General features: G+C 44.0%; 1 protein-coding gene across 1 annotated transcript in view; it reads right to left on the bottom strand.

Annotated features, from left to right (window-relative positions):
* Positions 1-16158, bottom strand: part of LOC128343209 (transient receptor potential cation channel subfamily V member 6-like) — a 120777-nt gene extending 104619 nt beyond the window's left edge. Inside the window, exon 1 of the mRNA XM_053291860.1 lies at positions 15686-16158. Within this exon, the coding sequence (XP_053147835.1) occupies positions 15686-15813 (128 nt within the window). The 5' untranslated portion in view covers positions 15814-16158. The remainder of the gene's footprint in view (positions 1-15685) is intronic.
* Between the last annotated feature and the right edge of the window lie 255 nt (positions 16159-16413).

Raw genomic sequence — 16413 nt, forward strand, 5'->3', positions numbered from 1 at the left:
CAAGCAGCTGCAGCTGCCACATGATCAAGAAAAAGGGGATAAGGGAACGCTCGCTCCCTTAACCTCATTTTCAATGGTGGCTACATAGGCGAGTTTGCCACCGTGTTGCCACCGGGATTGGGCCAAATCCCGGTGGTTCACACGGACGTGCAAAACCGGGCTGGGCTCCCTCCACCTGGTTTTACACACGTGTGTTAATAACCTCATCCTGAGTTAAACAGCAAAGATGATCAGAGGTAATATGGCTAGTGTTAAGGGGTTGGTGAAGTAACAACGCCCTAATACACAGAGACAAAGAGGCTATTCTCATGCATAGCCTAACCCAGGTGAAGAACGCCCAGTTTGGGTTAGGTTGCACATGAGAACCGCTGGGATCGAGCACCACCTAGTCCAGCTTTTAGCTTGGAGGCTAGCTGAGGTTAAGGGAACAGGCACTCGCTTAAGCTGGGCTACTTGCTCAGCGAGCTGGGCTGCTTCCAGCCTGGCTGCAGACAGAGATGGGAGACTAGAGCACCTGTCTGTTGGGGGAATCCCCCGATGCATCACACGTGCCACATGAGGCATTGTGGGATCTCTGGAGGCTGGGAGAAGAAGTCCCAGCCTCCATTTACCCATGCTCCCAGGAGCAGCTCAGAGATTTGGGGCTGTGAGCATCTGGGTAGGCTGAAGCCTGCCTCCCCCCCCCCACACACACACATTGCATACATGTGTGGTCATGTGAATAACCCCAGTATATAAATGCTAAATATAATTATTGCCCACCCCACTTATGCCAACTTTTGTCTGGTGTTGGCTCCAAAACAAAAGGTTCATTCTCCTACCAGGTACTACTCCACCTCTGCAGTCCTTTTTCATATAGGGTAAAGGTAAAGTGTGCCTTCAAGTTGGCGTCGACTCCTGGCAACTACAGAACCCTGTGGTTGTCTTTGGTAGGATACAGGAGGGGTTTACCATTGCCATCTCCCACACAGTACTAGATTATGTCTTTCAGCATCTTCCTATATCCCTGCCGCTCTATATAATTGTTTCCCATAATAGTCTGGGAAACAAACCAGTGGGGTTTCGAACTGGGAACCTCTAGCTTGCTAGTCAAGTCATTTCCCCACCAATAGATTCTGCAACTCCACACTGGACTGCTGCTCTCCTGCAAATCTCGGTTTTGAAGGGGCTAATTCACACGATGCTACTGAAGAGCAGTTTAAGGTATGGGCATCGCAGCAGGCTGAGATTGGAGCTTAAGTTAAAATGCAAACAGTAAGAGTTGCATAATACCTATATGAGAACCACTTTACTCACAAACTCTGCAGAACCTGAATGGGATGTTAACCAAACCAAAAGGTGGTGCTGGAAGACGGGAGAGGGAAGATAACCCAGGGCACAATGAAAAGCCCAAGTCTACCCTTTGTAAGAGTCTCAAAGCAGAAAGCGGGAGGTGTTCTTTATATAAGACAATTGTTATGGAGACAGTTATGCTGCTGTGCCTGCTGCAAAATGATCTGGGGCTGCAGCAAGACATGATGGGAGGCAGTTAGGAACAATGGTTGCTTTCCCTTTGAAAATATGGAAGCCAGCAGTTATTTGGGCCTTAAGTTACACACAGTTTTGCCCTTTTTATTTCAGAATGCTCACCTGCATTGACACAGTTCGTACATCACCTGGAGCTAGGAATAAATCCCCTAGTCTTGGATGCACACACTCTTCCCAGCACATGTGAGGGGAAGAAGAATTCTACTTGCTGTCCTGACTAGGATCTATCATGAGTTCTCACCTGGGCAATACTGGCTTATTCTAGCCAAAGTTTGCAAATGTCAGGATCGGAACCTGGAATAGTTGGAAATTATGGCCACATTCGCACATAACGCGGAACCAGAGTTGAATGAGCCAGAGGTTCCCAGAGCATTACATGCAAATGCAGATTGGCGCAGCGATGTACCCGAGGTTTCAGGTTTCCGACTCCAATCAGAACTCTTGGGTTGTAGTGAGTTTTGTCACTGCAACTCAAGGTTGGATGCAGCCTGTGCTGCATCTGAATGAGGAGCTGCAGGTTGTGTACCCCTCAACAGGAATTGAGGGTGTAAGCTCTTCCCTCACTCTGGCTGTGATTGGCTGTGCGGGCTGTCCCTCAAGCAAGAAGGAAGCCCGCACAGCCAGTTCCCCCTCCTTTCTGCAGTCTTGCTGACTGCAGAGAGATCATACTCCATTATGTCCAAATTCGGATGGGAGAGCAAGGGGAGCGGGGGAGTGGAACAAAAGGTCAATTGGACCCATTACATGCATTACGTGCGAATGTGGCTTCTGGCTAGTATATAAGTTAGGAACACCTGGTTCAAATATCATGACAGATCCTAGCTTGTTCTAAGCCAGCATAAGAAGTAGACTCATTCTCCTCGTGTGTGAAGGGAAGGGTATATGCCCAAGGGTACGGGTTATTGCACAAAATCAGGATTCAATCCTGGTTCTTCATGATGTCTGAATCAGCCCACTGTCTTATAGCTGACAAGACTTGATAACATTCCCAAGATAAATGGTGTTAGGATATAACCTTATTTGGGAGTAAGTCCAACGTAGGCCCATTTCTGAAAAAAGACACATACAAATGGACTGCAAGGGATGAATCCAGTTTAAAAGGGCCTTTAAGGTACATTCCTCTGTTAGCATTCTAAGATAAGCTACATTCATTCTTGCAAAGGCATTTGTTGTTATTTTTACACCTGGAATGTGCAAACTATGTTTTAAAGAAATATAATACAAAGAATCTTAGGATGCCCCATAACCAATGATAAATTACCTCTAGAAAATTGAGCAACTCATCTATAAATGTCTCAGATTTTTAGAAGGTGAATCATACTCAGTACTACCTTTTGCAAAATTCTCCTCATCTGGTTTGATAATTACAAATGGAAGAAGCAAGGGTGTCTTTCCACTGTGCAGAAGAAGAAAGCTAAGCAAATGACACACACAAAAGCAATGTTTATTTTATTGATTATATATTTTAAAAGTCTAGGCCACTTTTTGTGGCTTACAAATAATCAAAACAATTGGAATATGTTCCATAAAACATAAAAACAAACAGTAAGTATGAAGTGCACTCATGAATTTGTGAAGTGTTTAGTTTCAGGAAGGAAACCTAGCCCCATAAATGCTACACATACATACACATGGGGCATGATCCTTCCTAACCAAAATTAAGTATTTCCATTTAAGTACTTCCAAAACTAAATTTCCTCCAGTGAAATCAATAGGACTCTGATTGTTGCTTGTCCAAAAAGAAATGAAAATTAAGGCAAGTATTGCAATTAAGATCCTTATGTTACTATTGTAGCGTCCCAGACCCAGCCTCTGATAATTGCTCAGGCCAAAATATGCCATTAGAGTTCCCATTATGTTTTATGAAGTTATATAATAATGTGGAACTGGAGTGAGCTGACTACAGTCTCGCATGGTCTATCTTTAAATGAAAAGCAAAAAATAAAATATCTCTCACACACACACCCCCAATAGTCCACTATGGTGTTTCAAATTTATAAAGCAAGAGTGCATAATCAGGATTCCCGATAGAAGAAATGCCTTAAGAAATGTCTTTCTGGATCAGACCAAAGTCCACATAGACCATACTTTGCAAGAATCTCGGCAACCAACAAATGCTAAGTGAACCACTGGAAACTGCCGAGTCTGTCAGTGAACTTCAGTTTACAGTCTATCCATTTCTGATGTAGGACACCTCTTTTTGTCCTTAGATGATTCTAAAATGCCCCATTTTGATGTAAAGATATTCTATTTTCTCTCAGTAAAACTGAGATTCATAGGGGGATTCATAGTAGACAATGCAGAAAGGCACCAGTTTTCTTACTTGTGCACCATATATGCATTTGCAGAGAGAAGGAAATCTCTGCAGTGCACACAACCTCTACTATTCTCCAATTTCTGTCTTTGGAAGGCACTAGGGCACTCTAAGGTTCTGATGACTTTTACAAGCAATGACTGTAGATTTATAGTACGACCATGATTAGGGTCAATTCACAACATACAAACTGATTTCTTGAGACTGTGGGTTAAGCATATCTGTCCAGAACTCAATTTCCTCAGTAGTTCTTAAAGAGCTATTACAATAAATGCTGATGTAGTGGCTGGAATGATGGACTTGGATCAGGTAGACCTTGGTTCAATCTCTGCTCAGCTATGAAGGTCACTTGGTGACCTTGGGACCGCCACTCCCAGCCTCACCTACCCAAAAGGGCTACTGTGAGGACAGAATAGGGGAAAAATTAGGAACCGTCTACCAGCTGCCCTGAGCAGCTTGGAAGAAAACTGGAGTCCAATTGTCTTAAGTGTGTATTTTAAAATCAACACTAGAAATGACAAACAAACTTGTATCCATTTTATACCACTCATTGTGGCTTCCCCTAAAGAATCCTTGCATTTTAGTCAGGGTGTTGAAAAAATTGAGTCAGATTTCCCTTGCTCTCCTCACAGAAGTACAATTCCCAGGATTCCCTGGGGAAAGGGAATGATAACTAAAGCAGTTTAAGTATTCAGTGTAAATAATGCCCTAAGAATGGGAAAGGGTTGTAGAAGACTTCTCTAATTATTCTTGGATTATTTATTTATTTGATTTGTATACCGCCCTTCCAAAATGGCTCAGGGCGGTTTACAATTAAAACAGAAACCATTAAACCCCAATAACAAACAGAAATATAAATATAAACACCAATTAACAATTAAAACACCTTAAAAAACAATTAAACTATCAGAACAATTAAAACCCTGAAAACCAGGTTAGCATTAAAACAATTAAAACCCTGAAAGGCCAGGCCAAACAGATGGGTTTTAAGGGCTCTCCTGAAGGTCAGTAAGGAATTAAGATTGCAAATTTCTGCTGGGATTTGGCATTTTTGTAAAGACAAGAGGTCTAAATCATTACCCCAGTTTTTGCTCTGATTCAAGACTAAACTAAAATGTGATGGCAAATGTGTTCATTACTGAAACTGCACGTCTCGTTCCCTCCAGCTCCACCTACATAGTGATGTCTATCAGACCTTACCAGCTGTCAATATGCCTTGATGTTGTCCGCCCTCCACTACCACCAACCACCACCATCAGTGGATAGTTCTGTGGACTGGAGGCAGGGAAATGCAGAACATCATAACTTCACAAGATACGAATTTATACTGGGATGTAATGGTGATGGGCAGGCAGGTGGGCAGAAGGGAACTAGATGCTCCATTTCAGTAGCAGCTGCATATTTAACAGAGGCAGGATGTGTGGCTGGAGCTGGGTACAATTTCTTGGCTCGCCACTGCTGCCTGCCTTCCTACCCATCTGACAGATTATCATTTCCCCCTCCTCCTACCTTGCTTGCAGAAGTCTCGCTATGGCCAATCAGGAGCTGGTGTGGCTCCCGAATTAGGGTAGAAGGCTTCTCCTATCCTAATGCCAATCGTGAAGACAAACCTAATATGTTAGATTATAGCAAACACTGGACATAAAGCATCTTTTGGGGCAATATTATTTCCTTTGCTGCCTAATATCTAATTGAGTGGACCAAGCATTCAGGGGCCAGACTCAGTGTGATGACTGTGAAACAGGCAAATGTATGATGTGGGTATGTCACATGGAAGCTCATGCACATGATGGCCTGATTCACAAGATGCTGTTCCCTCCAAAAACGTGTGTGTGTGTGTGTGTGTGTGTGTGTGTGTGATATTCACAGGTCGTTTCAAGTCTATAATGCTTCTGTTTTTCCTTATTCAGGCATTTATTAGCTTGCACTTGCAGATCTTTGAACACAAGCAACTCTTCTGCCTTGAATGCAAGCACATACTCATCATATCTCATTCGTTTGTCTCCCTTCCTAGATGAAATAATTGCAATCATTTCTTATCTTGTGGATGCCAATCTTGTATTGCACTCTTTCCACCTGCTACATTACTCAATTTTTTTAAAAAATGCCTCAAATACACAAAATCTGGCCAAAACCCCCCCCCACCCCAAACCCATCTTATTCTATACTGCGAATGAAACGTTAATAAGTACAATAGGATGTGTGTGTAGGAAAGGCCTGCATGCTGTGAAAATGGGACATTTGTAGACCTCTCTCTCAGAATATGGGATAAAAATGAACACACACACTGCAATAAACCAGATATATCTAGGCTACTGAGAAGGCTGAAATTTGGCGCACACACACACACAAAAACACACACACTTTCTCTTTGCAAGCTCTGAAGGAGGTAGGTTTAAAAAAAAATCACTGTAGAAAGGACTACAATAAATGTACACTACAAATGGTCAAGATACTTTCAGGCCACCCGGAAGGCAGATTTGGTACAACCACAGTTCCAAGAAACCGTGGCCACTAAGAAAGTCAGAACACTAAACACGCGGCGTGTCCATCCCTGGACACTGGAGCACTGGACAGTGTGATGGCCATGTGCGTCCTGTGGCCGCACATAGGCTGCTGGGTGAAGCCCCGCGGCCACATGTGGACTTCTGAGTGGCACGGCACAGCGCCACGCCAGAAAGTGGTGGGGCAGCGGAGAGGCAGGTAAGGACCTGCTTTACTCAAATTAAAGGCACCACTCCCTGGGCCTTTAATTTCAAATAATGTAAAGGCACCACTCCTCGTGCCAAATTGATTCATGCACATCCCTACTACATATGGATGGAATGCTGGAGGGGTGAGGATTCTACTGACTCTTAGTTAGTTACCCCTGCTCACTGGGCAAAGAGGCACCTTTTAACGTGGTAATTCTCTTTACTGAGCAGAGGGAGAGTAACTGGCCCTGTCCAAGCACAGCACAGGACCTCCAGTGACTGCTGCTGGTGTCTCTCTTATGTCTCTTTTTAGATTGTGAGCCCTTCGAGAATAGAGTGCACTCTTATTTATTTATTTGTTTTCTCTCTATGTAAACCACTTTGAAAACTTTTTTTCAAAAGCGGTATATAAATATTTGTTGTTGTTCAGGCTTGAATTTGGCAGAGGCACCTCCGGTAGCAACCAGAAATGTAGGTCTGTATTTGCAGAACGCAGGCTTCATTTCCCCCCGCTACCATTAGGCTATTTCATGTGTACTGGAACTGTTTTCCTATTTTTCATAGACATCCAGTGTTTTTCAACCAGTTTTTATTTAATTCAAAATCTGATTTATATCCCCTTAATTCTGCATCAAAAGTCAGCAGCAAAACACACCGTTTTATTGTATTTTTTTATTTATTTGATTTCTATACTGCGCTTCAACAAATGGCTTAGGGCAGTTTATATCAAAATAAACACAAAACAATTAAAATCAAAACTAAACCAATTAAACAATTAAAATAATGTAAACATTAAAAATTATTTAAAACCAACATTAAAAATTTAAAACCATAAATCGCATTAAAAGCCCAGGTGGATAAATGGGTCTCCAGTGCCTTTTAAAAAGTTGCCAGAGATGGAGAGGCTCTTATTTCAACAGGGAACACATTCCAAAGTCCAGGGGCAGCAACAGAGGAGACCCTTTCCCAAGTAGCTGCCAAAGAGCCCCTGGAGGCGCAGTGGTAAAACTGCCGCCCTGTAACCAGAAGGTTACACGTTCGATCCTGACCAGGGGCTCAAGGTTGACTCAGCCTTCCATCCTTCCAAGGTCAGTAAAATGAGTACCCAGAATGATGGGGAGCAATATGCTAAATCATTGTAAACCGCTTAGAGAGCTTCCAGCTATAGAGCGGTATATAAATGTAAGTGCTATTGCTATTGCTATTGCTAAATGAGTTGGCAGCAACCACAGAGGAACCTCTCCTGATTATCTCAGTAGGTGGTGGGGTTCATAACAAAGAAGACGTTCTCTTAAATACCCAGGGTCTAAGCTATTTAGGGCTTTATAGGTAATAACCAGCACCTTGTATTTTGCCTGGAAACTGATCGGCAGCCAATGTAGTTCTTTCAACACAGGAGTAATATGGTCTCTCCTAGATGACCCAGAGAACAATCTGGCTCAAAATCGTCTCCTAAGTTCTGACCCAGCACAATAAGTACCTCTGTCTTATCTAGATTCAGCCTCAGTTTGTTATCCCTCATCCAGCCCATTAGTAAGCCAGCATGGTATAGTGGTTAGAGTGCTGGTCTAGGATTGGGAAGACCCGAATTCAAATCTCCATTCAGCCACGAAACTAGCTAGGTGACTCTGGGCCAGTCACTTCTCTCTCAGCCTAACCTACTTCACAGGGTTTGTTGTGAAGAGAAACTTAAGTATGTAGTACACCACTCTGGGCTCCTTGGAGGAAGAGCAGGATATAAATGTAAAAAATAAAATAAAATAAATAATAATAATAATAATAATAATAATAAAATAAATAAATAAATAAATAAATAAAAATAAAATATAAAATATAAAATATAAAAAAATAAAAATAATAAATAAAATAATAAAATAAATAAAATAAAAAATAAAATCTGCCTCCAGGCAGGCACTGAGAGAGGTTATGCCTTCTCCTGATGATGCTGACATGGAGAAACCTGTGCCAGATCTCCTGATCTCTCCCAGTGGTTTCACGTAGATGTTAAACATCAGAGACAATTTGGAACCCTGAGGGACACCATAGGGAAGTTCAGATTTGGAAGAACAACAGTCTCCAAGGAACACCATCTGGAATCTGCCTATGAAGTAGGAGCAGAATCACTGCAAAGTGGTGCCTCCCACCCCCAATCCTCTCCGATGTTCCAGAAGGATACTATGGTCAATAGTATCAAAAGGAGCCAAGAGATCCAAAAGGACCAACCGAGTTACACTCCCTCTGTCAGTTCCCAATAGGAGACTATCCATCAGGCTGACCAAGGCAGTCTCCACCCCATAGCCCATCCGAAAACCAGTTTGAAATGGGTCTAGATAATCTAGATTAGCAATAGTCTAGATTAGCAAAAGGAAAAAAAGACACAAAGACCCAGGACATGTGAGGAATGTTCACAATTCTCCTTTCAACTTTCTTAATATGCAATAAGGAGATAATGACAGATACTCCTAGGGTGTCAATGAAACTTTTCATTATTCCTGAGTAGGAGTATTATTATTGCTATTGTTATTAAAGCTGCCAAACAAGACAACAGAAATAACCTCTCTAATCCAACATCTCGGCTACAAGGCCAACAACAGAAGACAACACCCTGTCAGTGTGAAATACACTCATCTCTTTGCCTGTATACTTTACCCCATTATCCCTGATGAAATGAAGTGCTTCACAGAGGAACTCAGGGATGAAGGAAAGCAGTTGCACCCAAATCACCACTTTAAAAGCTGTCTTTGGAGGATCAAGTACTAGTGACATATAGTACAGTACAGTCCTTTCAGTACTGTAGGCCAGTCTGTTGCAGTGGATGAACTTGGACTGAGGAAACTAGCTTCAGATCCCTGCTCAACAATGATGTCGTGCACGCATCCATAAATGCCAGCGGGGTTGGGGGGGGGGAGAGAAGGCTGGCAGAGAGACAGACTCCTGTTTGCTTCTTCGCACATGATCTCCCTCCACGTTTCACTCTGCCGCTCACCACAGCACACAAGCGAGCGGCAGAGCAGGGAGCCAGAGGAGGAGGTCCTCAGGCATCCCTCAGTGCACTGATTGGGGGAATCCTCCCTCAGCCGGGCATTCTTGCCACCCAGCTCGGTGTATGTTTGGGCTGCATGCATACACACGATCCTGGCACCAGGGTTAAGGGCACACTTATACACCCGATACATTATATTAATGTATTATATTAATATTATATTAATACAATACATTAATATAATGTATCGGGTGAACAGATTGACAAGAGATTTAGGACAGACAAAAAGTACTTTTTATAAAACTTTACTTTTTATTTTTATGGACTTTTTCATAGTCCATAATTAATCTCTGAAATTCACTGTCCCACGATGTGATGAAAGCCTCTAGTTTAGTTGGGCTTTGAAAGGGGATCCAACAAATTAATGGAGAACAAGACTACCAATGGCTACTAATCACAATAGTAGGAGAGCTGGTCTTGTAGTAGCAAGCATGACTTGTCCCCTTTGCTAAGCAGGGTCCACCCTGGTTGCATATGAATGGGAGATTATATGCCTTAGCACTGTAAGGCATTCCCCTTAGGGGATGGAGCTGCTCTGGAGAGGGAAGACAGGGCTGAGAGAGATTCCTGCCTGCAACCTTGGAGAAGCTGCTGCCAGTCTATGTAGACAATACTGAGCTGGATGGACCAATGGTCTGACTCAGTAAATGGCAGCTTCCTATGTTCCTAATACTACAATATCACAGCAGGGTTTTTCTTATAACTTTGTGCTAATCACTCTCAGCCAAATCTATTCCACACAGTTAGGATGATAAAATAAAATTGGATAGCCACTTTAAACTCTTTGGAAGAAGGGTAGGATATAAATGTGTTGTACGAGTTTCAAATAACTGGAAATCTCAAGTTGACTGAAGAAGATTCAAGGTGAAAATGAGTACTCCATGGTCTCCCAAGTGAAGGGGAGGTACATAACATAAACATGAGAATACAGGAACTGCCTCCTAAAGGGGGTTCAGTGCTATTCCAGAAGTATTGTTCTCTAATACCACCAAGGCACTCATGTAGCACGAGATTTTGCATAACATTTTTCCTTGATGTTTCCCCTTTTTTCCCTGAACAGCTGATGCAGAAGATCTCCCTGGATGCCAGGGTGAGGTTCAGACAAGCTGAACGAGTATATCTGATCCTCAACTAAACCTGTGTGTGCTCATGATTCTAGAGTTCCTTGGACCTTAGAGTCAAATGTATGTGTGTCAGTTGTTTATGGGAACCTGGAAAGAATTTGAACTATATCATGTGTGCACAGCAAGCATATATTTCTGGACATCACATATGTCTTGTTTAGGGAGGTAGGACTGTCTCTGGCTCCTTGCATGTAGCAAACATATTTGCCACTGCAAAATTCACTACGCAGTCCTCAGAATGAATGCAAACAAGGTGATCTGCTGTAACTGCTTCTGAACACAAACTCTGCAACAATACCAATATCACCAAGACACCCATTTTCAGCTTTGCACACTGTGCTCCCCCCACAAGAGGAGGCACGGAGGCAAGTTTTGCTATAAAACTGCTCTCAGGATCACCTTAAGTCATTTCACTGAATAATCCAAGAAACATGCTCAATGATCCAGAGGAACATCATATCACAGCAGATACTGGGAGTTCAGCTCTTGGATTGTGCACAGATGTCTCAGATGGCTTGCTGCTTCACTGCTGCTACCCCTTCCTCATGTCACCCCAAATGTTCATTCAAGCTGGCCCTGACTGCAGTGTGTAACTACTCCTCAGCAGGCTTGAAACCATATCAGAATGACTTGAGACATCACAAGCTATTGTAGATTCGTGATCAATTATTGAAGGATGTTCCTATTATTATTTAATGAAAGGTATTTTGTGTCCAGATGTAGTGGTATGGACACTTAACGTGAGGCCACAATTCAAAGGATATTTCGACTGCAAATCCGTGAATATGAGATAAGCAGTGTCTAGACAGATATCGCACAAGATAAAGAGAGATGAATAAGCAGGAGGTAATCAGAAACATCTAACTTGTGTCCATTTTTGCTACACCTGCATATTTTCTAGAAGCAAGCAACAAGAATCCTCTTCTAATTCTTTTATCCTTGTTATTTTGTGTGCCTCACCTCATCAATAAGGTATCCATAAGTCTTACACTGAACCTCTTGAACAAGTCCTCCTGTCCTGACTTCTCCATATGTCTCCCATCACAACTGCTCACAGATCTCTACCTATTGCTTACAGAAACACAACAGCAGGAATTAAGGTGCTGACCATCACTGTGAGCAACAGATGAGTGGGACATGTCACAGTCATGAGGATGGCAGGTTAAACGAGTGTCCTGGTTTGCCCATAATTTCATGCCATGGTGTTACTAAAAAACAGGGCAAGGCCTAACGTACTATATGCAATCACAAAAAAATATGTCCACCTCTATCAGTGCTGTGGATTCTTGAAATCTTTGCCATGCATTTGTGTTTATTGAGCTGTTTATTGACATTATGCAGGCCGCAGGGGCATAGCTAGGGGAAAGGGGGCCCACGTTCATCCCTCTCTCTGGCAGCCCCCCAGAGTGAAGAAGATAATGAAGAAAATAGGGAGGGGTGGAGTTGGAGGGCCCTCAGGAGCCGGAGGCCCGTGTTCTTTGAACCCTTTCGCTCAATTATAGCTACGCCCTGGCTGGGACCAGTGTGCAAGTGGATGTGTGGAATATGGAGCTCCTAAAGTTTTCTGATTTATTTATAAATAATGTTGGCCACAGTCTTTGCCACCACCCAAAGCAATTTAAAACATAAAATCATGCAAATAATACAACCCCCTCTCCCCAAATGCTAACAACATTAACACAGCTCAAACCCCAGGAACCCTCTTATTACAGAATGAGGTCATTCACACGACAAGACCTACAGGGGTATGACAGGTTTACCCCAGATAGGGATGGTTGTGTGCAGCAGCGGGATAACTCCCGATCCTACCACTCCTCCCGCAGGTAGTCCTGTTTCGAAATCCAGGACATCCCGGCAGTAGGCAGATTTCCCAATGCACAGCACTGCTCATGCAGTGCATTGTGGGCTAACTGGCAGCACAACTTTCTTCCCCTGCCTCCTGCTCACTGTGCCTTCATCGGGGTGTGCAGGCAGCATTGCCCTATTGGGGACTGCCCTATTTGGATTGTGGGGGGGAAGGCAAGTCGGTTCCGGTTCGGTTCAAACCTGGATCACTCAGACTGCCCCGGTTCGAGTTGAACTAGGATTAAACCAAACCAGTTTGCACACCCCTAATTACATAGGAGTGGGCATAAGGGAAGTGAAGACCACAAGGTTAGTATTAGAGCAGGTTTTATTAACCTAAATATCCTCACTTCCCCCACCCCCAAAATTGCCTTCTTCTATGGCATGCCAGTAGAGGGGGAAATATTTTTATTTTATCTCCCCACCCTTTTTTTTTTTTTAAGGAGAGACTGTGTGAAGGGAGGGGGAATGAAGAGTGGCTGCTCAGCGTCCCCTGGGCCTGTTGTCTTCAGTTGGCTTCAGTCAAGGCTAGTAAAATCTGCCCCCGCCACCAGGGAAGGATTGATGGCTTGAAAATAAAGGGCATCTGAATGGTCTGATCCATGTCTAGGGTAGATTGGACTATATCACATATCCTATATCGCATGCCCCTTGGCTCTTTAGATGTGACTGCTTCTATCTGACAGTGGTCCCCTCCATTTTGATTGATTTTACCTCAGAACTTATATAGCTCTTGTTTGTCTCTGCCCACCCTCCAACCTTGTACCCTCATAAGCAGAAGGGGCTGCTGAGTTTCTTGTAATGGCCAGAGAGCCCAGGACGTTGAACAGTTGCATGGCAGGCAGACATTCAACAGGTGCAACCTTGTCTACCAGATACTGCAAGGATGGAAGCGGCACCTGTTGCTATTCTGTGTGCACTTCAGTTCCCCGTCATTTTGCCTGGCTTCAGCTGGAACTTAATAAGAAGCCGCAGCACTGAGTGGGGGAGGGGAGACTTTCTGGATCCATTTTGGACGCCCTACAGAATTCAGTAAGTTCTTCTGCTCCCTAGATTCAAGAGAGCAGACTAAAAAAAGAAAAAGAAAAAGTGACCACTAAAACCCTATTCAGACATCATAAAATACAAGCATCCCACATAGGCTCAGGACAGAAGTCCCACCCAAGTGTGTCACTCACCCCTGTGATGCCAGCCCTGTGATGGCTGGCACAGCCGTAACTGTGCCAGCCGTAACGGTGATGGCTGGCACTTTTGTAATTGGCAGCCTCGGGCAATCCAGGTTGCCAGTCAGGAAAGCCCTGGCCATTTCCCTCTTCACACAAAAGCTGATTTCACACAAATGTTGATATTTGAGTGGGCAAGCTGGAGAGGGTGAGTGGCACACCAGGGTAGGACTCCCAACCTGCTAAAACCGTGTGGGACACATAGTTTATCATGTCTGAATGGGGTTTAGAGATCTCTGCAGCAACTCTTCTAAAAATATAAATATGACATGCTAAAGCAATACCTAATACATTAGAGTGCACACAAGCAAAATCAATACAAGTTGTGCAGTGGGGAAATGACTTGAATAGCAAGCTAGAGGTTGCCGGTTTGAATCCCTGCTTGTATGTTTCCCAGACTATGGGAAACACCTATATCCGGCAGCAGCAATATAGGAAGATGCTGAACAGCATCATCTCATACTGACTGTGTGGGAGGAGGCAATGGTAAACCCCTCCTGTATTCTACCAAAGACAACCATAGGGCTGTAGACGCCAGGAGTCAAAACCGACTCGACAGTACACTTTACCTTTACAGCTACAGTGCATTGCACTCATCTACAAGTCACTCTACACTTGCTTTTCCCTAATTAACTTTCTTGCTTCCACAAGGAGCGCAGTAGCATAATATCCAACACCACAAGCCATAATCTGCACCACCATCAGCTACTGCCAGTCAGTAGACCAAGGGTTCCCAATAAATTGTAGCTGATGATGATGGGAGTTGTATTGCATCTCTGAAATCTGGAGTACCACAGGTTGGGAACCCCTGGTGTAGACAATACTGAACTAGATGGACCAATGGCCTGACTCAGTATAAGGCAGTGTCCTATGCTCCTATATCTTCCTTGAGACTTGGAGTTGCACAACCTAGCAGTAATGGATCTAAACCATTCCTGACCCAATAGAAGTATTTAGAAGGCAACAGTACATAGCCCAAGATAAAGAATTTGCAAAATGTCAGAATGCTACAGTTGTCAGAGAACCAGCCATTTCAAAAGGTGTCAGAGTTCATCCCTGCCTAGGTCATGCCTTCTAAGCTAAATACATTTCTCTCCTTCATCTCTCATGTGTAGAAGCTGCTGTTGATTAGGGACATGCACCCTGCACATGCTCAGAAATACTATTTTGATTATTAATTCATATGTGCCAGCTTTGAACACTTGGCAGCTAAACCAGGTTCAAAGACTTAATCACTTCAGGGAACTCTGACTAAATCTATAGAAGCCAAATGCTGCCAAGGTGTTTTTTAATCAAAGTTAAGTAAACTGGTTGTCAAGATTTCTAATAACACACCATGCATATTAGAAAATCCAAACACAATTCAGTTCTTACACAGTGTGGATTTCTAGACAAAAAGACCAAGGAATACCCCATATCTTTAAGGTTCTTGGGGTCTAGTTGCCTTGTGCCTTGAGTGGTAGAGAATACAGTATTGCCTACATATAGTGCACATAGGCAAGCTGCATTTCCCCTGGAGATAGTTGCAGCTGCCAGCTACTGATCAGTGGAGGCATTCACTCTGCTAAAGAGAAAAAAGTTGTAGAACTTGCATCTCTAGGCCAACACAGATGAATAACAGAGTCCCTTCCAATCCCCACTAAACTGAAGAGGGCTAGGAGGAAGCAGCTAGAATATATAATTTGCAAACTGAGAACATGTAAATTGCTCTAGTGGATTATACCAGAGACCAGCCTCTTCCCCAGCATTTTATCTTCAATAGAGTTGGGCAAGCAATGATGCTTGTCCTCAGCATCTATAGTATGGATGTAACAGAAAGACACTTTGTGCATGCTCAGAGGCACCCACATACATGTTCAATATCACAGCACGGCTTTCAAAAAGTGCTTCCCCTGGCTGCCTTGCCCAGTCCATACCTCTTCTGTTGCAACAGGCTGATTTCGTCAAGCTTCCTGGCCCAGGACTTCTCACCATGCAGCGTGTTCAAGAGAGCAGTCCAGAAGCCCAGAAGGAAGCTGTGATCTCCGGGCAACAACATCCCCATCGCTTCGCCCTGGTCTCAACAGCACATTACTGAAGGGGTCCTTCGGCTTCTCCACCACCTCCTCTCCTCCCCTGGCTTCGGGAGGCCAGCTCCGGTCTGGGCTGGAGACGGATGAGCCCGCGGACAGCGCCAGGAATGGGGGGTGGCAGTTGCAACATCTGGCCGCTGAGCAAAGCCGGTGCCTGGAAGTCCCAGAAACCAGATCGGACAACCTGCCAGGGAGTAACTGAGGAGAGAAGGAGGAGGAGGAAGGGACAAGAAGATCCGCCCCAGCCACTCCAAGTTACCTTGTTATTTAAAGAGACACCGCCGGGATGCGAAAGCCTCCCACGTGGCTTTGTTTAGAGGCGGAAGGAAGAAAGTGTTGGAATAACCAAATGCCGCACAGGGATGCCGACAGGAAGCGGGCGGGAAGGAGGCGGGGTCTTTCTTCCCAGGCTCTCCGTAGCAACTTCTGCCTCCTCCTTTAAAAGGAAAGCACAGGGCAGAATACGAGGGAAACATAGTGATGATGAGGGAGAAACAAAAACCAACAGCACGCTGCTGCAGGTGGCGGGGGAGCGGCCGCTTGGGGGACAGAGAGGGAGAAAGCGCCCCAGG

Source organism: Hemicordylus capensis, chromosome 2 (assembly GCF_027244095.1).
Source record: "Hemicordylus capensis ecotype Gifberg chromosome 2, rHemCap1.1.pri, whole genome shotgun sequence".
NCBI lineage: Eukaryota > Metazoa > Chordata > Lepidosauria > Squamata > Cordylidae > Hemicordylus > Hemicordylus capensis.